Raw genomic sequence first — 24,387 nt, 5'->3', positions numbered from 1 at the left:
GGAAGGGTGGGGAAGGGGTCGGGCGGATGGAAACAGATGCTGACCTCCAGGCTGGCTGCTCCCGGGAACGGGGCTGGTGGAAGTGTTTCCCTGAGACGTCAGGTGGCTTTCACAATAAGCAGGTCAGCTGAGGTCTCGCCTCTGTCTCCGAAGATGAGGTGGCAAATGCAACAAGACATTTTACAGTAATTGTGTGTCTGTTGGTTCCGGGTGGGAGGCACGGCGAGTTGCTCTCTGGGCCTCGGAGGGCCAGCTGCACTTCAGTCTTGGGCTCAGGAACGGTGAATCCGTCTCAGGAGGAGAACCAGTGCGAAGGATTTCCTGATGACCAACGTTTCAGGGAAGTTCTTGGCTTGTGCTACATTCAGCGGATCAAATCCTATCTTCTTCCCAACAGCACAGAGGTGGCACCGAGGAAACGAGGAGGACGGGAGGGCCGGGGACCTGCTGGCACCAACGTGTAGTAGGGTATTTGGTCACTGAGGCTGTGTTTCCAGGAGGTTCTGCCGCCACTGCTCACTGGGTAGGGACTTTTCTCCCGGAAACAGCGGTGAGGTATAAATGAACGTCTCAAGAAAACAGAGCCCACTGGTAAGAGCTGTGTTGAAAATAACCAGGTGGCTCTGAAATTGAGCAGTCAGGCTGTACCACAGGGCTCACCCTCTCACTCATGTATTCCAAGCTTTACGAATGGATTATAAATACTTCGGGCTTCTTTGGTGATGGGGCGCTGGAGAGTTCTATGTTGTCCACAAGAACATTCTTGTCTTCGAGTCTAACGATGCTGGGCTCTGGGGCGGGAGGCGGGGTTGGGTTTTTGTGCATGTGGGGCAGGCTGGTCCGGCTGACGTCCAGGTCTTTGAAAGCGTGAAGCGTGAACACACCCAGGATGATGGTGACAAAGCCAGAGAGGGTGCCCACAATGTCCACGGCCGACATGCTGTGCCACTCCTTGAAGAGGACGACGGAGGAGGTCACCACCATCGAGGTGAAGAACACGTAGTAGATGGGGAACACCAGGGAGGTATTAAAGATGTCCAGCGCCTTGTTGAGGAAATTGACCTGAGTGCTGAGCGAAAGGGCCAGCATAAGGGACAGGATGTAGGGGAGAGGGTGCCGCACAACTGGCAGCCCCTGGAAGAAGTTCTTAATGGTGATGCCCAGACCCTTGACGGCGGTCACGGAGAAGGCCCCGATCACAGAGCAGATGACGATGTAGATGAGGATATTCCTTTGTCCATAACGTGGGGCGATGACGAAGATGAGGATGAGGCAGGACACCAGCAGAAGCACAGCAAACACGATGTACCCTTTGTGGGGGATGGAGACAGGTAACCTGACCTGGGAGGATGCCAGTAGCCTCTAGAGCCCTCCACTCATGGCAATGGGATGTCTCATTAAGAACCTAGGCTTGGGGCTTCCCTGGTGGCGCAGTGGTTAAAAATCCGCCTGCCGATGCAGGGGACACGGGTTCGTGCCCCGGTCTGGGAAGATCCCACATGCTGCGGAGCGGCTGGACCCGTGAGCCATGGCTGCTGAGCCTGTGCTCCACAACGGGAGAGGCCACAACAGTGAGAGGCCCGTGTACCGCAAAAATAAATAAAGCAAGAACCTAGGCTTGGGACTTCCCTGGCGGTCCAGTGGTTAGGACTCCGTGCTTCCGACAGGGGGTGCTGGTTTGATCCCTGGTCAGGGAACTAAGATCCCACATGCCACCACCTGGTGTGGCCAAAAAATTAAAAAAAAGAGAACGTGGGCTCTGGAGTCAAACATGGGTCCTAGTTCCAGCAACACAACTTTTTAATAACTTGTACAAGTTATTAAAGCCCCAAGACCTCAGTTTCCTCTTTGTAAAATAGGATTAATATTAGGACCTTCCTCATAGGAGCTTTTTTGTAGGATTAAATTAATACACGCAATTGACGGAATGCCACCCCCCCCCCATTTACATGTTGAGTGCTAATCCCAAATGGGATGGTATTCGGAGGTGACGTCTTTGGGAGGTGATTCAGGCATGAGGGTAGAGCCCTCAGGAAGGGAATACTGCCCTTATAAAAGGGGCTCCACAGAGCTCCTTTGCCCTCTACACCAGATGAGGACACAGCGAGAAGCTGGCCATCTATGAACAAAATCTATCGGGCCTTGATCTAGGACTTGATCGTGATCCCCGGAACTGTGAAACGTAAGTGTCTGTTGGTTATAAGCCACCCGATCTATGATATTCTGTTAAAACAACCTGAACTAAGACAATGCAAACAAGGCATTTAGACCAGTACCTGGCACATAACAAATACATAATAATAGCATCCCTACCTATCAGACTGGGAACCTGTAAGCTAGCCTCAGTACCAGCCCATCAGCTTTCCTCCCTGAGCTTGCTGCCTCCTCCTCCACATGGCAGCACCTGAGATGGCCAGAACCCAGTCAGACCTCTAACATGGTTCACGCCCAGTGCCTTCCTGCTCACTGGGAGCCTGGAGCCTACCTGTGTCTTTCATCTTGGCAGCCATCTCCACGATGGTGGTGATCTTCTCTTCCTCGGGGGCGTGTATCACCATCACTGTGCTGCCGGCCACACAGATCACACAGCCCAGCTTCCCCAACAGGTTCAGACTCTCTCCCAGGAAATATGAGGAAAGGATGGTACTGCATGTGAAAGTGGAGAAAGGGATTACAGCAGCCAGCCCAGTCCCAGCATCCTGGAGAAAAGTGAGGGCTGAGCAAGGGCTCACTACTCTCACACGTGGAAGCTTTTCTAGACGCCCCCCTAGGAAATGTGTGAAATAGAAACTTATTTAGGGGAGGGTTACAGTGTGGGCTGGAGGAATCGACGACATACATGTGAATTTCTTTCATTTTAGAGACGGACAATATCCCCAAAGAGAAGAGTTGGAAGAGCCCTTCAAAGCACTCTTGTCTAACTTCCTACCCAATGAGCACATCTTCTCTTAACATTGCAAACAGAAGGCTTTCAGCCTTGGCTTGTATACCTCTGGTGGCAAGCAGCTCCCCCCTTCACAAGGCAAATGAATCCCTTGTAGGTTCATTCTGTTATTAACCCAAAATATGGTAGTTTCTACTCATCCCATATCTATTCCTTGAGCCATACAAAACAAATCCATTCCTTCTTCCATTTGTATATGCCAATATAAACCACCACAGTGACACTTGGGCACACTTTACATACTAGATATTGTGCTAAGAACTTCCCATTTATTATCTCACTAACATCTTGCAACTCTGAGAAGTAAAATATGTCCATTTTATAGAGGAGAAAACTGAGTCCCATAGAAGCTTAAATGATGGCAAGATCATACAACTGGTAAGACACGAGCCAGGATTTGAACTCAAGTTCTGTCTAATTATAAAGCCTATGGTTTTTCCTCTACACCTCACTGAGAAGAATTCTCCTGACTTCCTTGAGTCTTTTCTGGACAAAACACCTCCAGTTCCTTGCTGTTCCTTGGTGATGTGACTTTCATTCCCGTCACATCCTCCAAATGAGCCAGCAAAGGTGAAGGAAGAAGGGTGGTGAGACGAGACAGGTACAATCGCTGGGGCATGCTTCTGTTTCTTTAAACAGGTGGCATTAGTTTAGGGCAAAGACCTGTTGGCTGACCTAAGGTAACCCAATGAGCCTCATGAGTCCTGCTTAAAGGTATCAGGAAAGAGGGGATTGATGTCTAACCTCCTTTGAATGTCTCCCATCTCTCCTCTAAAACTCCCAAAACCATTTTACCCACAATGCCTGTTCATCAGCGCCCAGTAGCATTAGCAAAGGCAGAGGTCACACAGTGGAGGATCCCCTGCCGCTCCCAACTTCCTGGGATGGGAATCTGTAAACTAATCAGATACGCAATACTGGTATCTCAGCTACATCAGCCAACCGTGCCATGTGAGTCACGGCTCTATCTGGTTTTTGACTGCATAAATGCTGCAAAATTGTCATCAAGCTGGTAAAACAAAACAGGAAATTACAGGTACTGGGTGTGGTGGGCTAGGGACTTACCGGGGCTCCAAGGTTAGGGTGACAATCAGAGCCAGCTTCAAATGGGGCTCAGGACCCCCACAGGGGAACTGTGTTTGTAGCTTGGGAGGAACGGGGCAATGGGAAGCACACACATTTAATATCAGCTATCTTTAATACCATCAGACATCTTCCAGGCCATGGGGCCTCGTGGTGAAGCACCCAGACTCTGAAATCAGACTGCCTGGGAGGGAATCCTGGCCCAGCCTCCTGGGACCTGGGTGACCTCGGCCAAGATGCTTAACCCCTCTTGGCCTCAGGTCTCCCCTCCTTTCTAATTAGTAGGGATGCTGTGAGGATTAAATGAGGGAATACATTTAGAACATTTAGCGCAGAGTAAACCCTCAATCTATGTTAGCTGTGGTTATTCTTCAGCGCCTGTTCTGTACTAGGCACTTTCTGTGCGTCATCTCATTTAGTCCTTAAATCAGTGCCTTCAGGCAGGTATTATGAACATCCCCACTTAGCAGATGGGAAATTGAGGCTCAGAGTAGTTAAGTGACCTGCCATGTAACTACGAAGTGGCAGAGATAAGGTTAGATAGAACCCAGGGAGGGTTCATCTAGGGCTTGTACTTTCAACTTGTGTGCTTCTCCTATTGGGGCACCAAAACACTGACATGAGACATTCAGCCTTGCGGCAGGGGAGCCCTTCCACCTGGTTTGGGCTTGGCCTGCCCCTTCACCGCCCAGGCAGCAAACCATCCAAGGGTGCGGAGCTCTGAACAGCACACTGCCTCCTTCTGGAAGCTGAGACTGACCCAGGTACTTGACTGCAAGTAGCAATTGACCCCATGTGCAGTTCCGGACATCAACAAACTGAAAATAGGAAGAGACAGCAAGAGAGGTGACAACAACCTTATGAGGATACTCAGCGCTCCCAGTGGTGTGACGACTGTCGCAGGAGCAAACGCATAGGCCCCAAAGTTGGCAACTTCTCCGGCAGCCACTAGGAAATTAAGGGGGAAGAGAGGTCACAGTGGCTCTGATGCGCCATCTCCAGCCCAAATGAATCTGGGTGGAGACGGCTTCATTCAGTGTTCAATCACTCACAGAATCCCAGACCAGCATTCCTTAAAATCCCCACCCTTATGCTGTCTCCCTGCAGAATCTGATCTGAAGGTCAGGCCCAGATGATCCTGACCAAATCCTCCCATGTTAAAGATAGGGAGGTGGCCTGGAGTCCAGGGTCACATGGTGCTTTCTGGTTCTTGAGGTCCCTTGGCTTCTAGCCTAGGCACGGTTAAGTGTATCTCAGGGACTGCGAATGATTGGTCTGTATCTTCAAGGTAAGCTCTAGAAAGTGTTAATTATCAAATAAAGACACAGCTACAGTTACTGATTCTCCAGGTACCAAATGGTCCACGGAGCCGTCTTTCCCAGAGGAGTTATGGATGGTCTAGACTGACAGGCGGGTGGTTAGAAAGTCAGACATTCCCAAAGGGCCTACCTCTCCCCATATGAGTTTCCAGTTTGCAGACTCCTGCAAGTGCCTCTTCTGTCTCCCTGCTCGTAGGGAATGACCTGGGTCTGCCCTTTGAAAGCAGATGATGAATGTGATAACTCTGGCTAAGACAGGGATCAAAACCTGACTTAGGGGATTACAAATCGAAAGCTGGCTGATTTTCTGTCCCAAAGAATTAGGGTTTGAAAGCCAGAGAGGGTGGGTGGAAAGGAATGTGTGAATGTGAAAATGCGGGCAAACCTTAGGTGGCAGACCAGCCATGTTCTAAGTGAGCCAACAATTGCCTGTGGAATGGGGCAGCTGACTTAGGAGTCCCAGGCTGTGCCCTGCAGGAGTCCAGAAGACTCCAGCGGGCAGTCATAGCTCCCTGAATTTCAGGGGAAGTTGAGAAATTACACCTTATCACTACCAGCTCTGTACAAGCCTCTCTGGGGACAGATGCTTTATGGATGAAAGACTGACTTTGGATGGAGAGAGTGACCTGAGATGCAGGTAAAATGTTCTACCTGCAAAGACTGTTTAGATTCTCCCCCTAGAAATCTGGGCCTTGGATTCATATTTTGCACAAGAGAGACAGAAATGCCCCGTCCACCCCTCCTTTCATCTCTGCCTCTGTCATCAATAGGGCACTGTCCTTAGTAGCAAAGATCCCACTTACTGGTGAGAAATCCAGCCCACCACATTGCATCCTTCAGGTAGCCGTAGCCTCCGTCCACTGTAGAAAGGAATGGGCATGAAGTTAGAGGTTGGCCGTACTTTCTCAGGACCTCTCCTTCTCTACCTTCACTCGCCAGTCTCTAAGGGTTCAGTATATGTCAGCTGTGGTGAGTCCTCCAGGCCTGCTTCTGGGCCCTGTCCTGGGTGAGTTCATCCCTTCCAAAGTTTTAAATTCCATCTAGATACCCTATGTCATATATGCACCCTGATCCTTTCTTCTTAGCCCTGATGTATATCCAGTTGCTTACTTGACAACTCTTGGGTCTCGCACAGGCATCTCAAACTCTGTCCCGAATGGAACTCTTGATTTTTAAATGCTCCCTATCCACCAAATGAAGCTCAGTAAGCGGCACCTCCGTGTACCTAGTTGCTTAAGCCAGAAACCAGGGAATCACACCTGACCCTCCCACTACTCCACCTTCTGCATCCATTCCATCCTGCTGATTCTGTCTCCAAAATGCATTTCACGTGTGTCCACTCCACAGCCACCCCACCACCCAACTCCCAGGCACTATCACCTCTGGTCTGGGTTGAGGCAACTGCCTCCTAGGACTCCTCTGGTTCTTCTCTTGTCCCTTATAATCCATTCCTTTCATAGTACCCAGGAGTCTTTTTTTTTTTTTTTGCGGTACGCGGGCCTCTCACTGTTGTGGCATCTCCCGTTGCGGAGCACAGGCTCCAGACGCACAGGCTCAGCGGCCATGGCTCACGGGCCCAGCCGCTCTGCGGCATGTGGGATCTTCCCGGACCGGGGCACGAACCCGTGTCTCCCGCATCGGCAGGCAGACTCTCAACCACTGCGCCACCAGGGAAGCCCAGCCAGGAGTCTTTTAAGAATTATGTCACACCTCAGCGTCTAGCTGGCCAGTGGCTTTGAAATGCTCTTAGGATAAAGACCAGAATCCCTAACAAGCCTGTTCATAGTGTTGACCCTGCTCACTTCTCCAAAGGCTTCTCTTGCCACACTTCCTACTACAGTCTAGCTGCTCAGGCTGTCTTTGAGTTCTTCAAAAATGATGAGCTCTTTTTGGCCTTAAGGGCTTTGCATGTGCTTTTCCCTGTTTGGAATAGTCTTCTTAACAATATTTGCCTATAACTACACTTACTCTACAGGTCTCTGCTTGAATGCTGCTTCCACTAAAATGCCCTCCCCGGTCCCCTTATCTTTATTGTTTCCTCGGGATTCTCTCTCGTCACACTCAGTTCTCCTTAATGACACTTGTCATTTATAATTTGATCTATTTGTTTTCTGAAATTTCCCCCACTAAAATGGAAGCTCCATGTAGCCAAGAATTGTGTCTGCTTTGTTCACATGATGGACTCAGAGCCTGGCACATGGTCAATACTCGGTATTAGCAATGAGGATGATGATGATTAGGGTGGGTTTTAGACAGTTTTGTGAAAATCCCAAAGTTGTATGTTGCTTTTTGTGAATGCCCTTTTTTCTGAGATGGTCTTTAACTTTCCTCAGGTTCCGCAAGCAGTCAGAATCTCCCATAAAAGTGCTCTGAGAGCATTTTACTCTGAGTTGAAATCTCAGAGAAGATACTGAAAGAGCAGATGGGAGAAAAAATGGATTCTGGGGAAGCTGCCTTTCTGAATGGTCAGTGATACTCGCTCTGCTCTCTCCTGAGTGGAAGCAGCTATTTTTCTGGCACTCTGGGAGGTCTCTGGCCTTTCAAACCCTTGTCCAGAAGAAGAGATAGAGCAGCAATGACCACTGATCCTGACTTCATGCCCACACCTCACATCTCTCCATTTTAGAGCACACCCGGCTCTAGTCCTGGGTATCCAACTATCTGTCAGGCTCTCCCACTTAGATCACAGTAAAACTAATACTGGTGCTTACTCCATGCTAAGCATCTTTCTAAACATACTACATATCTTCACAACAAGATATAGCTGGAACTATTCCTATCCCCATTTTTTCAGATGAGGAAACTGAGGCAGAAAAACTAGTTTTCTTGCCCAGGATCACATCACTTGGAATTGAGGAGCTAGAATTGGAACACAAATAGTCTGCTTCCAAAGCTCAGTGTCCCATAGAACATTAAACTGAACACGTCCAGACCTGAACACATCATCTTCCTATAAACCTGCTCCTCCTGCTTTCTTTGTCTCAGAAAATAGCACCATCATCTCCCCAGTTGCTCAAAGCAGAGCGCTCTGAGTCACCTTGACTCATTTTTTCATCCTCCCCTTGGGGCCAGGCAACACCAAACCCAAACCCAGTAAGTCCTACCTTCAAAATCTATCTCTGGACTTCGCCACTTGTCTCCATTCCCACTGCAATTTCCTGGCCCAAGTTCTGTTGTTTTTCTCCCCAAATTGGTCTCCCACCCTCCAGTCTTGTCTCCTAATCCACTCTGCACCCAGCAACCAAAATTTACGATTTTCAAATCGTAAATCGAACTATGTCACTCCCCTGCCTAAAACCTTTGTCACTTACAATTACACTCAAACTCTGGAGCCCGGTTTACAAGACATTTCATGAGCTGGCCCTCACCCCATCTCTTACCCCTGCATGCTCTAGCCATCCTGAGACAGTTTCAGCTTCTAATATCACTCATGCTCTCTCACCCCTGGGCCTTTGCACATGCTCTTCTTTCTGCCTGGAATACTACTTCTTTCTCTTTTCCCCTCACCTTGTTATCTCCACATCATGTAGGTCTCAGCTTCTAAATCAACTCTTACAGAAAACCTCCCCTACCCCTCAAGCCTGGCTTTACATGGCCCTCCAAAATATTGCCGTAACATTCTTCATTTTCCCCATGATAGCATTTAACATGCTACAGAACAACTGTTTATCGACTTGCCTGTCTCTTCCACTCAACTCAATGCCCCACAAGGGCACTGTGTCCCCAGGTCTAGCACGGCACCTGGCACACAGCTGGTACACAATGAATGATGATTAAATGAACACATTTTTTAACATAGGAGTCCTTTTCTCAACAATCGTTTCATGGATACACGTCTTATTTTTCAAACAAGCAAATCCCTGTGGACAGAGACTCAGTAATTCTTTTGTAGCCTATAAAGGAGCTCAGATTGATAGTACGTGAGGACGCACCAGTGTCTGACATTGTTCTGGGCAAAGGTATTATATTCCCATTTTGTAGGGAGATTGTGACTTGCCTGTGATGACACAACTGGTAAGAAATAAAACCAGGACTAGACCCGGGGTTTCTGATTCTTGGCCCTGAGACTTTTCCCTGTCTTCACCCCAATTAACTGATCATGTAGTTCTCAGGAACTACTGGATTACAAAGGAAGGTCTCCTGTTGTGGGTGGATCGGCCTCCCAACGGGACTGACAATGAGCCTTTTGTGCCTATCTAGGACAGGTTCTCAAGTCGCTACAGTGGACCCCGTGAAGGGAGGTTCACGGGGCTGGCCGAGGGCTCGCCACCCAGCGCCCCATCCAGCCCCGCCCCCCAGGAGCCTACCAGCCCGCGTGGCACCAGAGGCCACCAGTCGCTGGAGACCCTTCTTCTTGAGGATGACGCTGCTGCCGATGAGGAAGCTGGACAGGATGGCCAGCCCCAGGCCGACGTAGAAGCTGTAGTTCTGCCTGAACCCCTCCTGCCAGCTGCTGGAGATGACACTGCTGGGCACCTGGGGGCTGAGGTCGCCGACGATCTGGCACAGGACTTGTTGGGAGGAGCAGTACAGGCTGATCAGGGAACCTAGGGAAGACCACGGTGAGAGTCACGCTGGGGACATTTGCATGCAGGCTAGGGACCTTCGTGAACTCATCAAGTGCTTCCAACCATGTGTCAGATAAGTGCTGTCTTTGATTCCCACTTCATATATGTGGAAATGGAGGCCTTGCCTAAGAACACAGGCTGTCTGACTCCAGAACTCCAGCACCTCACCACTAAGTCAGACTGATGCCCCCCCCCCCCCACCACCACATAGGGCCCCACAGCTCTCAGGCCTCATCAAATCCAACCTCCCGGCCTCCACAGGAATCCCCTCCCAGCTTCTGGGCACATGGGCCTCCAACAGCTCAGGATCATACAGGGATTCTCCCCTCCCAGAGGCCTCTTCACTTACGTATCCCTAACTGCAGCCCTAGTGCAGAGTCCTGACAGGTAACAGGAGGGCGTGAGGCTGGAGTCCACAGCCCCTCCTAGGCCTGAAGATGATGAAATACGAGCATCCTTGCTTGTCAGAACCGACCATCCCCAGGCCTTACTTCGAAGACCTCTGGTGCTGTGGTCAGGGCTGAGGCCTCCTTCAGGCCTCAGAGAGATCAGTGTCCCTGCCACCCCATGCAGGATCTGTCTTTAGCTCTCCTTCCAAGTCCTAGAGTCCATGAGAGTCAATCAGTTCTCACGCCCTTGAGCCAGCACACCCTTGCTGGCTCTTCTGGCACAAATACCAAGGACAACAGGACAAACTTGGGCATGCGGGGCAGACCCTCAGTCAGAAGAACTAAGCTGCCCAAGTTCAAGGAGACAGTACAAAGCACGGCAATAATCCTCTGGTACTCCCAGGGCCCACCACCCTGGGGCTTCTCAGGAGCATCCCTTATCATGGAAACGGCAGAGTGGTCATGCCCAGGGTTTTAGCTGAAGAAACTGGGGCCCTGATAAGCTTGGTAACCTGCCTAAGGCTACACTGGTGGTAAGTGGTAAAGCCAGAATTGCTTGCCTAGCCCATATCATACCGAAGTTCATGCTCTCAGTCACCAGCGCCCCCCGCCCCCACACACACAACACACACACACAGACACAGCAGGTGGCAAGGGGGATGGGGTGTCATTTAGCCTCTTGAAGGCTACCTTAAAACATGAGCTCCCTGATAACATTTAAAAATCAGGAGATTTCCCATGAAAGTCCAGCTTCAGGGCTGCCTTTGCTTACTCTGCTGGGCACACGGTCCCATAGGCAACAGTAAGCTGTGGCTCAGCAGTGGTTTTACCCCTAGACAGGATGTGCTCTTTGCGATTCCCCTGAGTCCACACGCGGCTCCCTTCAGTCATTTTTGTTATGTGCTTGGCCCCTATAAGCATCTGACTTTGTGACCTTTGGTAGTAGAAGGTCTTTTTCAAACTGTGGGTCACAAAGACCCAGGCTCGTGTGCCAAGGATGTAGGCCCGGGCCAGGCACTTCTCCTTGAACCAAGCTAGATCTCTAGGCCTGCACTAGAAGGGCCCAAAGTCCAAAAGGCCAGGCAGCTTTAGCTTTGGCATATCTAGAGCACAGAGTGGCATTTTGGCGTAACGAAGGAAGGGCACTGTTGACCTTTCTTCCATGGCACAGGAGCATGGAACAGCAGAGCGGCAAGAGCCCTTAGAAGGCATCCTGTCTAACCCTCTTTCTTTTCAGCTGGGGAAACTGAGGCCCTGAGATGGGGAAGGATTTGCTTGAGTCTCATAAAAGCCTGGTGGCAGAGCTGGGTCTGGAACCCACCAGGGGACGCCCATGTGTCTTCTGCAGTGGGAGACCTCTCTTTCCAACACCTGTGTCACAATCCAGAGAAGATGAGACAAGAAACCATCTGGGTCCCTAATCAAACTTGTTCTGACTGCTCACTCCTGTTCCTCAGTTAGGGCAAGAGTCAAATCCTGGGAGTTCCCTGAGTTCAGGAAAAGAGCCAGAACCTGGGAGGATGTGGGCCAAGGAGGGCGACTCCCAAGAGGAAGGCCAAGCCCATTTCCACCCCCTTCCCCCGCCCTCCTGAAGGTTCACCTCCAGCAGGTGGAGCCAAAGGGTGGGCCTGGCTCTTTGGGGGAGGCTTGAGGCATCCAAGGGGCACAGTGCCCTCCATCGAGTCAAGTCCTCCCACAGGGGTAAAAAGAAAAGGAGAGAGGGCTGATGGCCAAAGGAAATCCAGTTCTGAGAAGCGTGCTCATCTTGGCAAATGGGTGTTGGGCCAGATGATTCCTGCTTCTCTTCCTGAATATGCTAAGACTGGGGAACATGTTTTTCCCCAGGGGAAGACGAGGCTGAAAATGGACCGCATCACTGTTCAGAAAACCAAGGCCAGCTAACACCCAACAGGCCCGCTTTGAAAGCTTCACTGGAGAGGAGAAGTTAGAAAAACAGGGATATCCCACAGGCTGCATACCAAGACCAGGTAGGAAAATGGAGAAATACCAAGAAAGGAGATGAGCACAGTACAGGTTTTAGAATCCAAGAGCCCTGGTTCTATATTCCATTTCCCCACTGTACTACCTTGAGCAAGTTCATCAGACTTTTCAGAGCCTCATTTTCCCTACTTCCAGAATGGTGACAGGAAGGTAATAATATCTACCTGCCTTCTAGAGTTGTGTTAAGGATTAACTGGGATAATGCAGGTAAAGAGCCTAGTCCACTACCCAGGTTCATAATAAGAACTTGAGCATAAAGCCCAGAATCTTTCCTTATCCTTTCCTGGGTTGTTCTTTCCCTCCTTTTCCTAAAAGGTGGATGTGGGTTTGGGGGTGGTGAGTCTCTGCGCCCTCTACCCTGTCTTTGATGAGCCCCAGGGGGACAGACCTGGGCAGGTACTAAAATCTGAAGCAACTATACATAAAAGACACCCCCCCACACACACACACCTCTTGGTAGACCCGCTCCAATCGATAAATCCCGCCTCTTCCCTCCCACGCACGTCCCCCTTTCTCCCATTCCCCCCTCAGCTACCCAGCTCCAAAGAGGGGGAAAGTCAGCCAGAACCCTGCTCCCTCCCAAGACGGGCCTGAGAACTGGGTGGGGGACGACGCATGCGGACCCCCTCCCCGTTTCGGTCCCCCTGGCAGGAGAGGACGCAGAGGAAAGGAGCAGCAGGGAGGGAAGGCGAAGCGCAGAGCGCATGGGGTCCCCGCTGACCTCACGCACCGTTCTCGCAGCTGGTGTTGCTGGCCGGCAGCTCCATGGGGCGGACGGTGCCCCGGCTCCCCGGCTCCGGAGCAGGTGGCTGAGATTTGTCCCCCGCGTGGCCGGCGTGCGAGGAGCAGCCGGGGTCGGACCCGGGGGTGGGGAGAATGACGCGCCCCAGAGGGGGAGGGTCCCCGGGGAGGAGCCGCCCGGCCTCTTGGGCAACTCCGTGGGCCTGGGGCCCTGTGCTCGAGTTGCCCGCGGAGGGGCGCATGCCCTCCGGGTGCGCGGAGGCTGCCTGGATCCCGGAGCGGGCGTCAGAGGGGGCGGGTCCCCGGGCGCCGCCTCTCCTCGAGACGCCGGACCAGCACCTAGACAGCTGATGGGCTCCAGGGTGGCTGGAGAGGGTTCAATTTTCTGGCTGAGGTAGAAGTGGGAACGTGGGGACTAAAAGGGGGAACTGCTGCCAGTTGGGGCTCTCTCGGGCCATGGGCATCCAGGATATTCGGTTTTTTTCCCTTCCTGCCTACCTTCCTGGCTTCCTACCTCCCTGCCTTATTTATTCATTTAACGTAGGTCTGATCTGCACTGGGGCACTAATATGCAACAGGCACATAGTAGGTGCTCAATAAAGGGCGATACATATATGTGGAATGAATGGGTGATACAAGCTTGGTAAATTGAATGAAAGAAGGAAATGAAGTAACTGGAGACCAAAATGAATCAAACATATTCCCTGTCCCCCAAGAACCTTATATATTATTAATAGGGGAAACAAAATGGGATCAACTATCTAGAGACTGGTGTTTTCCAAATCACCATCAAAAAGAAAAATGGTGGTGGGGCTTCCCTGGTGGCGCAGTGGTTGAGAGTCCGCCTGCCGATGCAGGGGACACGGGTTCGTGCCCCGGTCCGGGAGGATCCCACGTGCCGCGGAGCGGCTGGGCCCGTGAGCCATGGCCGCTGAGCCTGCACGTCCGGAGCCTGTGCTCCGCAATGGGAGAGGCTACAACAGTGAGAGGCCCACGTACCGCAAAAAAAAAAAAAAAAAAAATGGTGGTGATGGAAAGTATATTTGTTACTGTGGGTGCTAGTAAAACGAGTTCGAGAAACACTGAGCTGGACCTTAAAAACACTTGTGTATTGCTTGCTATAGGCCAGGCACAGCTGTTAGTGCTGAAAACTCCCAGTTCATTTAAACCTCATGACAAACTTACTTGTAGCTTTATGATTTATAGAAAGGAAACTGAGGCACAGAGTGATCTAGTAACTTGCCCCGGGGTCCTAGCTAGGAAGCAGAAGAGCCAAGATGAAATGCATGCTCCCAGCAACCACACCAAGCCTGGCATTTTAGGCTGAAATAACTCTGCTCCCAAGGAGTGAGGACTGCCAAGAAAGTAGTGGTGGGTGCCGAGAGGTCACTGGCCTTCTGGAGCAAGTAGCTTTTAAAAGTGGTTATTTACTGAGTCTTCACTCGGGGACAGATACTGTACTAAAGGCTTACAGGCATTATCTCATTTAAGCCTTCTGTGAGGCAGGTGCTAATCTCCATGGTACAGATGAGGGAAAACGGTATTAAAATTTTTTTGATTACGAAGTAATTTTGAATTTACAGAAGTTACAAAAATATTTCACAGAGTTCCCATATACCTGTCACCAGCTTCCCCTAATAACATTTTGTATAGGAATAGAAAAAGCCATATTTTAAATACTGATAAACTACCCCCGCCCCATCCCCACAAGGTCCCATAGCCAATAACTGAGGGCGCCAGGAGTAAACAGAGCTGCTATATCCTCACCCTGTCTCCCAAGCCACCACCCTCCACCCTCTGCTGGTGGCCTTCTAGCTGGGCCTCAAAGGGAGGGTCCTCGCAGCATGTGGCTTCCCTTAACTTGCTGGATGACTTTAAAGTCACCTTCTCTCCAGAAGGATCAGTTTCCTTATCTGTCAAATAAGACAGCCCTTCCTGCTCCTTTGTGTGTGTGTGTGTGTGTGTGTGTGTGTGTCTGTGTGTGTGTGTGTGTGTGTGTGTGTGTGTGTCTGTGTGTCTGTGTGTGTCTGTGAACCACCATGGGGTCCAGGGCGGGGTGGGTAGGGCAGAGGTTAGAAAGGAAAGGGAAGCCACAGGTCTTGCCCACATACCAGATCCAAGTTCATGTACTTTACCCCTAACACCCAGGCCTGTCCCTAACCTTGGAGGGATGTGGCACCAGAGTTCAAATGGAGGTGAATACTTCCAAGACCAGCATGAGTTCTTTCAAGACACAAAGGAGCCAGAAACTGGAGACTGGCCCTACTGGGAAATGATACTTCATTAGAGAAAAGTGAATGTATCCATGCCACCAGGGAGGGACGACTTGACAAGGAATTTAGTTTGTCTTTTCTCTTACCTAAGCATTTCTGCTGCTCAGATCCCACTTGTGCTATAAAAGAGTGTCCACCTCTGAGGCTGGCCAAGGTACAACCCTCAAACTCTCACTGCATTCAAACTCCATCGCTTTTGTTCCAAGGACATAGGATGAGAGAGATGGAGCGCTTTGCTTTGGCCTGGGCTTTTTAAGTCACAAGAGAAGATGTTCGGTTATAGTTGCCTTGTGCCAGAGATGGGCCTGGATCTTGGGAGACTTTAATACATTAATTGTGTATGTGTTTGTGATCTGTGGAGCTGCTAAAGTTCAGGGTAGGGGGCAGGGGCCTCTTTGCCCCGGTTAAGGACAATACTGAGTTCACCCTGTGACTTGAGACAGGGCTTTTCAGAGTTAGGTGGATTTCATGTTTCAGGGCAGTGGGCTGAGGTGGAGGGAACTGGGATCTACTGGAGGGCCTTCTACACCTTCTCTGGGCCTCAGGGTCCCCATTTGTTCTAGGAGGGGGCGGGGCCTCCCCAGGGCTGGCATCGAGCATCCCAGCATCCCGGGAGTGCAGACATAAAGGGCCCCATTGAACTGCAGGCTCCTCGGCTGCTGTCCTGACAAAGCCCTTTTCTCCCTGAGCCACAAAAGCCCTGTCAGGTAGGCAGCAGGGCCTGCAGCATTGTCTCCCCAGAAAAGAACAACAGGGTTCACTGTCCACCCCGGGCTCAGTCTCCCAGGGGAGGGCGGATAGCTTTGGAAGAGTCTAACTAGCCAGAGACAGATGGGATCTGTCCTTAGCCAGCCAGGGACGGGTGAACCAGCCACATCTCATTTGGTCACTTATTCAGGGATGAGCAGGAAAACAAATTTACCAAAACCCAAATTCCTAAAAATTTGGCTTTTAAGTGCATGTCCAAATGTTGTATGTTCTAGAGCTGCACTGTCCAATATGGTAGCCACCAGCTCCATGTGGCTACTGAGAACGTGGAAAGTGGCGAATCTGAGCTGTGCCGTATGTGTAAAATAGGCACTGTTAACGTTTGGGGCCAGATAATCCTCTGTGGGGGGCTTTCCTGTGCACTGCAGGATGTTTAGCATCATCCCTGGTCTCTGCCCTCTAGACGCCGATAGTACACACATACCTCTACCTGCCATCCTCTACCCCTCTTGGGTGTGATGACCAAAAACATCCCAGACAATTGCCCGAATCACCCCAGATCAAGAATCATCCAGATTTCAAACCTTAATAAGAAAAAAGCCGTAAAATATCTCATTAAATAATTTTCTAGTTTTGATTACATGTTGACGTGATTATTTCTTGGATACACTGGGTTAAGTAAAATATATTATTAAAATTAATTTTCTCTACTTCTTTTTACTTTTTATAAAGTGGCTGCTGAACAACTTACAACTACAGATAGACTGTGGCTCACATTCTATTTATATTGGACAGTGCTCTTATAGAGGAAGAGACTGAGGGCCAGAGAGGGAAGATGACCAGTGGCGGGTCACAGAGCAACAGAGAGGCAGAGTCAGGGTTCCAATCAGGTTTCCAGACTGGTACTCCAGACCAATGCTACTACTCTCACACACCTTCACAGCTGAAAAGAAATCCCAAAATCAGTGCACTGGGTGTTTCCAGGGTGGTATGGCCGAAAAGCACTGGGGGAGGAATATAGAGTAGAGACATGAGTAACAGGAATGCTATTTATAGAGGGCTTGCTATATATTATATGCATGCTTGTTTAATCTTTGCAACAACCCTAGAAAGCAAAGGTTTATTATTATCCCCTTTTCCAGTCCAGTGAGGACACAGCCTGTTCCGTGAGAAGCCAAGAATCAAATGCAGACACTCTCTTCAATACCACACAAACTGCTTAGAATCCCAAGTCTAGAAACATCCCATGAGACTTGGGTAGGTCACTTCTCCTGGCATCCTACACCAGGTAAAAGGGCTGAAAAAGACGTAGCTTATGGTCCTTTCCAGTCCTAGAGAGCTGGTCTTCTGGGCAGGGAGGGGAAGGACAGAGGGCTCTCTCCTCCTTCAAGCCAACCATGGGGTCTGGTCAGTATGAAGAGGCCAGCCTACTCTTCTCTTCCATGTGGTTCCCCAGGATGGCTGCTGTCCTCAAAAAGAACTTTACTGTCTTATGCTCATAAAGAGCGTTAAGAAATAATGCTTGGAATGGACACAAGTGCACTCAGACTGGCCCTAAGAAGAGCACCGTGCCCAGAGATGAGGTCTACACGCAACTGGCATCAATCATGATTATTAAAACAGCACACTGAGTCCTTCCTCTGTATGCTAAGAACTTTGCAGGCATTGGCTCACCTGGTCATTACAATCCCTTACTCTGAGTACCATTTTAAGTCCCATTTTATAGATGAAGGAACTGAGGTTCAGAGAAGTGAAGTGACTTTACCAAGGTCACACACAGTGGTAGGGACAGAACTCCAAGCTGGGCTTGAGCATCCCCAGAGTAGTGCTCTTAACCAAGGCACTGGTTTGAGGAGGCCAGGGTCTTCTTCCCAGACCTGCTCCTCATCCTCCTCTGTATGGGGTAGCTGGGAAGACTGGGACCATCCAGAAACTACATGGAGCGGCCATACGATCTTCTCATCAGCCATCCTTCAGAGTTAGAGCTGGAAGGGCTCAAGGAATCCAACCCTCTTAGTTGGCAGATGGGGAAACTGAGGCACAGACAGGGGTGAGTTCATGCCCAACATCACTCTGCTAATTTGTGGCAGAATCGGTACTTCACTCAAAGTCACTGGAATCCCAATCCAGCACTTTTATCTACTACTATGCTTTCTTTCTAGGCAGAAAGGGGTGACCTTAGGGCAAATAATAAGAGGTATTACTTTTCGGTCACTTTTTAAGGCTGAGCCAGTGCACTGAGAATTTTACACACATTATCCCATTTACTCCTCACAGTAAGCCTATGAGTTAGGTACTGCTATGATTCCTATTTCAGAGATGAGAAAACTGAGGCTCAGGAAGGTTAAGTAACTAGTCTGCAATTAAATAGTGGGACCATGATGAAATTCAGCAGCCTGATTCTGGGGCCATTTTTTGACCGCTCTTCTCAAGCTGATCATACCGTGTTTATGGGATCCTCCATCAGAATATCTGCCTACAGGTGGAAGGAGTTTCACATTACAACGGAGAGCAGAGCTCAATGAGGAATGTATGTGGAAGGGCAGCACTGCTTGGCCTTGGTGTGGGTGTGCAGAGAGCGTAAGGCACTTTGTGTATGGAAAAGAACTTCACATCTTATCTAAAACCAGCTGGAGTTAAAATAATAATACTGATATGAACTCTAACTTGCTGCACAACTTCTGTGCTGCAGGTTCTTTGTGCGTATGAACCTCTAATCCTTACAGCAATCTCATGAGGTACATGAAGTTATCCTAGTTTTACAACTGATGACAGTGACTCTGACAAGTCTGGTGACTTGCTCAAGGTCACTCAGATAAGAAGTGGCTAAGCTGGGACTTGAGCGGGTTCTCAAAGCACTGATGCAGTCTCATCCTCGTTCCTGCCTCTCGCTGGTCAGCAGCCGCAGGGTGGGGGACCGTGGGGATGCTGGTCCTCTACACCTCTTTGGATCTGCAGCATCTGGTATGTAGGAACAGGGAGGGGGCACAGTGAGCTTCACGGCCAGAGGGAAGACTGATCCTAAGATGGGAAGAGTCAACTAAAAAATGGAGGACAAATTTAGGCTGTTTTCCCTTTTGGATTTTAAAAAATAAGCCCATCTTGGACTCTGATGTCTGAGAGGCTGGTATTGAAAAGAGTCAGGCCTGACTTCCCTGGTGGTGCAGTGGTTAAGAATCAGCCTGCAAATGCAGGGGACATGGGTTCGAGCCCTGGTCCAGGAAGATCCCACATGCCGTGGAGCAATTAAGTCCATGAGCCACAACTACTGAGCCCACGTGCCACAACTACTGAAGCCCACGCACCTAACGCCGGTGCTCCACAACAAGAGAAGCCACTGCAATGAGAAGCCCGTGCACCTCAACGAAGAGGAGCCCCCGCTCTCCGCAACTAGAGAAAGCCCGCACACAGCAATGAAGACCCAACGCGCAGTCCAAAAAAAAAAAAAAAAAAAAAGGAGAGTCAGGCCATGTGAGTTGTGGGCCCCATTCTATCACTAACACTCTGGACCTGAGGTAGGTCTTTCTCACATAGGTCTCAGTTTCCTCACTATGTGCTGTGAAAATGAAGGATTTTTAATGATTTTTTTTCTATTTGATGGTGGGGGGGGGGTAGGCATCAAAACCTTTTTTCCAAAGTTACATCAAAGGACAACACATAAACCTCTTTAAAAAGGAGCTTCTTTCATTGATTCAGGGAAAGAGCCTAGAAACTTGTGCCTCAGCCTCCACGCTGTCTCCCTGCTGGGGAGGGATGCCCGTGGGCTCAGGACCTTGTCAGTTCTCCAGGGCCAGCTGTCAGAGCCCTGGAACACAGGCATGATGCTGCCAAGTGGGTCTGAACACTTCTATGTAAGTGGACCCTCTGGGTCTCAGGGGCAGTGCCCACACACTCCGAAGTGGCATGCAATGAGCAGTGTGAGGTGGGAGAGGCATTTCACTTTCAAGCTTGGAACTAGCTCAGCCTCCTTTGGAGAGGAAGAGTAGGCTTGGGGTGGTGTATGGGCCTCACCTCAGCCACACACAGTAGCTGTGTGGCCTTAGGCAAGTGATTACCTTTCCTGGGCCTGAGTTGTCTTATCTGTAAAATAGAGATAATGATCAAGATAATGATAGTAATAAAGTTACCTCTTACTGAATACTTGCTCTATGCAAGTGCTTCTTAGGTATTATATCAGCAAACCCTCACAATACCCTTTTGAAGTAGGTGTCACATTATCCATTTTGTACATATGGAAACTGAGGCCCAGAGAAGTTAGGGGGCTTGCACAAGTTCACATAGTTCCAGCTATCAAATGGCAGAGCTAAGATGCAAACCAAACCCATTTTTGTTTGACTCCAAAGACAGCGTTTTCACCTGCAGTATACCACCTTCTTAAATTAAACCTGCCCCAAAGGGCTGTTCTGAGAATCATGAAAGACAACCTAGGTCACAGTCACAGAACTGGCTTAGTAAATGTGTTTCCTTTCCTGTCTCCACACGAATTGCCCCAAAGGTCCCCTACAGGCCGGAAGGGGTTCCACGAATGTCTACACGTTCCTCTCTTCCCACAAAATGAAAGTAAGGAAAGGGAAGAGAATTCTCTCTGATCTCAGGAAAAACTGCCTTTTCCTTTAAATAAGCATCTCTAATGAGTGCTTCCCAACTTGTATGCCATGAAACACTTCTCTACATTGTTCTGTGTTCAAAAAAGTTTGGGAAATGCTACATCCTCAAACTGCCTCTTAGAGATGCAAATTACTTATTAGCATATTAAAGTCCCCGAGAAGTCCTGCTATAAAGTATTCTGCTTAACTTGGTTCAACCCAGAGTGTTCCAAATTCCACTGATCATGGAATCCACCCCTCACCCACACAGAACCCACATAATACTATTAACATCTGGTTCTAAGGAACACACTTGGGAAAGAAGCTGATTCTTGTCTGTTTATGCGGATAATACAACTAAGGGGCAGAGAGCTTGCATGGGTTGTCTAGGGTCACACAGCTACCTGGTGGTGGATTCTTTTGTAAATGAAGCCTTCTTCTCAAACTCACCACTGAGATGCAGGACGGAGTCGTGGTTAAAAGCAGGAACCTGGAGTTGGACAGGCTGGGCTTCTATCCTGCTCTACCATTCTCTAGCCAGGTGCTCTCGAGCAGGTTACTGAACCTCCTTGGGCCTTGATGATATGGGGACAATACGGCATATATCTCATCAGGCTAATTGGGGGTGTCAGTGAGTTAATACATGGAACAGCACCTGGCATTAAGAAGTCAGTTAATTACCACTGTCCCTGCTGGAGTTTGTGCAAAACGAAGTTCACCCGAATGACGATGGCACTGCAGGTGAGGTCTGCTCCTTGAGAGAGCCTGCTGCAGGGGGTGGGGGGCAGGGATTGGTTGGTGGCTCTGAGGAGCCCTTTCTCCAGCCAAAGGAGAGGGGTGTTCCTACCACCTGCCCCTGGGGCCAGGCCTCTTGATGCTGCCAGGCCAGACAGTGTCCACATGTCTGCCTCCCTGCCCTCTTGTCTAAGCTCAGAGAAAGTCTTGGAACCGTCAGTCTGTGACTCAGGAGCTGGAGTAAGCAGTAAGCTTCATACAAGAGGCACCAGCTTTGATCCAGACAGTCCTGGCCTCAGACCCAGGCTCTGGACTTCCTACTTGTAGGAGTTTGGCCAAGTCACTTAACTTCTCTGAGTCTCAGTTCCTTCATTTGTAACATGAGGATAATAGTAGGACCTACTGCCTAAGTTTGCTCTGAGGTACCAAATAATGATCACTAATGGTTTTTTTTTTTTAAAGAAGATGTTGGGGGTAGGAGTTTATTAATTAATTAATTAATTATTTTTTGCTGTGTTGGGTCTTCGTTTCTGTGCGAGGGCTTTCTCTAGTTGGGGCAAGCGGGGGCCACTCTTCATCGCGGTGCGCGGGCCTCTCACTATCGCGGCCTCTCTTGTTGCGGAGCACAGGCTCCAGATGCGCAGGCTCAGTAGTTGTGGCTCACGGGCCTAGTTGCTCCGTGGCATGTGGGATCCTCCCAGACCAGGGCTCGAACCCGTGTCCCCTGCATTAGCAGGCAGATTCTCAACCACCACGCCACCAGGGAAGCCCGATCACTAATGTTTAATAGATGCTTACTGCATGTCAGGCACTGTTCAAGCAACCGGGGATAGCTAGTGTCATGGTGGACAAGATCCTACTCTTCCTGGAGCTTACCTTCTAGACACGATAGATGTCCTACAAATATGCAAATAAATTTAAAAGTATTAAATCAGAATGTAATAATAGGTACAAAGAAAATGAAATAGGGTAAGAAGCAGGGAATGACTGATAAAATGGTCTGGGAAGGGCTTACTGAGGTGGTCATGTTTAAAGTGAGATGTGACTGACAAGGAGTGAACCATGGGACTATCTGGGGGGAGAGCCTTCCAGACAGAGGGGATAGCTAATACAAAGGCCCTGAGGTACAAGCAAGCTTGGTTTGTTTGAGGGATAGAAGGAAGGCCCTTTTGACAAGGAGCAGGAGAGTGATACAGGATAAAATCATTCACTCCTAGCACATACCCAAGAGAAGTGAAAACATACGTGCACGTAAAAACTTGTACACAAATGTTCATAGCAGCATTATTCACAATAGCCCCAAAGTGGAAAGACCCTAAATGTTTATCAACTGATAAATGGATAAACAAGGTGTGGTACATCCATTCAGTGGAATATTATTTGGCCATAAAAAGGAATGAGGGCCTGATACCTCCTGGTACAACATGCATGAATCCTGAAAACATTATGCAAGAGGTCACACACTAAAGGCCACATATTACATGATTCCATTTATATGAAAGGTCCAGAAAAGGTCAATCCATAGAGACGAAAAGTAGATGAATGGCTTCCAGGGCTGGGGGCAGAGGGGGAGTCGGGAGTGACTGCCAATGTGTATGGGGTTTCTTTTTTGGGATGATGTAAATGTTTTGGAATTAGATATAGGCGATTGTTGCACAACTTTGTGAACATAAGAAAAACCACTGAATTGTACACTGGAAAAGATAAACTATGGTAAGTGGATTGTATCTCAATCAAAAAAAGCGGGAAAAAGTCAGAGGGCCAGGCGGGAGCCAGCCTAGAAGCTATGTGGAAAAGTTTAGGGTAGATACTCCTGTAACACCCATATTACAGAGGAGGGTCCAAGCACACAGACTGAGTAAGCGACTGGCCCTGGGGCCACACAGCTACAAAGTGACTGAGTTGGGATTCACCCCTAGGCTGTCAGGATCAGAGTCCATTCTTTTATGTAAAGTCTTTATATAGCACAGAGCCTGGAACTCATCCACTAAGCACTCAATACATTCAGTTTCTGCATTCCCACCCCATGCGGCTTTTACTCTCATTGCTGGCCTCCGTTCTCTGAGCTACACCCCTCCCATTTGCCTCTTACCACGGAGAGAGACAGAGGACCAGATGCCTTGCCCTGCCCCTTTGGATACATCCACTGAGGGGAGCACCCAGTCCTTGTGGGCTGCTTAATTAACGTACTGCCAACACAGTCACACTGGAAATTCTGGTTTGCAAGCTGGGCCTGGAAGAGAGGTTCCAACGGAATCCAGAGAGTGGGTTAAGGTTTCCTCATGGCTTGTCAGGTGGGGCAGGGGGCCAAGCCACCATTCCACCTTGGAGGACCTCCGCCCTGATGGAGATGGGGATGCGAGGCAGTGGGGGGAAGGAGTGGGGACGGAGCTGTCCAACTCTGGATTGGCTGCAGCCTTTTTAAAATGGAGCTAAAAATCTACTGGAGATAATTATCTGCTTTTTGCTGCCCAAAGAAAAATGTCACTGTTTGTTTTGTGATAGGTCCAATAAATATATTTATGCCTCTCCAATTCCATCCTGCATTTCCAGAATGCCTGGTCTGTACAGAGTGGTCTGACCTTGAGTCAAACCCCAGCAGAGTCATGAGCGAGTGGTCCCCATCTTAGGGAAAGGCTTCACTGGTAATTTTTAACTTTTTAGGGGCCCCACATTGCTTTAAGAACCTAACACAAATTGTGCAACGCTTGACACAGAAAGATGCACACACCTACATACACACACCACTGTGCACTGAATTTCAGGGGGACTCAGGTTAACAATTCTTGGCTTTTGGCCACACAAAAAAAATCCTGAATTTTTAAATGTACATTTTTACTGAGGCAAGACTTCATAAAGAATAGTGCACAAATGTTAAAATGATGTGTGAAGATCGATGTAATTTTACATATGTATACGCCCTTGTAACTGCCATCCTCATAAGAATATAGAACATTTCCAGCCCTCACAATGACTCAAGGAAATTGTGACACCTTGATTTTAGCCTAGTGATTAAATCGGATGACTTTGGTGTTCTGAT

The 24,387-nt window shown here is 49.3% G+C and overlaps 1 protein-coding gene across 2 annotated transcripts; it reads right to left on the bottom strand.

Annotated features, from left to right (window-relative positions):
* Positions 1–684: 684 nt before the first annotated feature.
* Positions 685–13,287, bottom strand: NIPAL4 (NIPA like domain containing 4; the record flags this gene model as incomplete). Of its 2 annotated transcripts, XM_082651353.1 has the most annotated exons (6): positions 685–1,310; positions 2,486–2,646; positions 4,885–4,975; positions 6,150–6,206; positions 9,654–9,893; positions 13,035–13,287. In XM_082651353.1, the coding sequence occupies 6 exons, from the start codon at positions 13,285–13,287 to the stop codon at positions 685–687; spliced, it is 1,428 nt and encodes a 475-aa protein (XP_082507479.1). The 2 variants fall into 2 exon arrangements, with proteins under 2 accessions (XP_082507479.1, XP_082507480.1); XM_082651354.1 differs by lacking the exon at positions 6,150–6,206 and having other exon boundaries at positions 13,035–13,071.
* Between the last annotated feature and the right edge of the window lie 11,100 nt (positions 13,288–24,387).

The sequence above is a fragment of the Grampus griseus genome (assembly GCF_964374135.1).
Source record: "Grampus griseus genome assembly, chromosome: 3".
Taxonomy (NCBI): Eukaryota; Metazoa; Chordata; class Mammalia; order Artiodactyla; family Delphinidae; genus Grampus; species Grampus griseus.
This window is presented reverse-complemented; position numbering and strand designations above follow the sequence as displayed.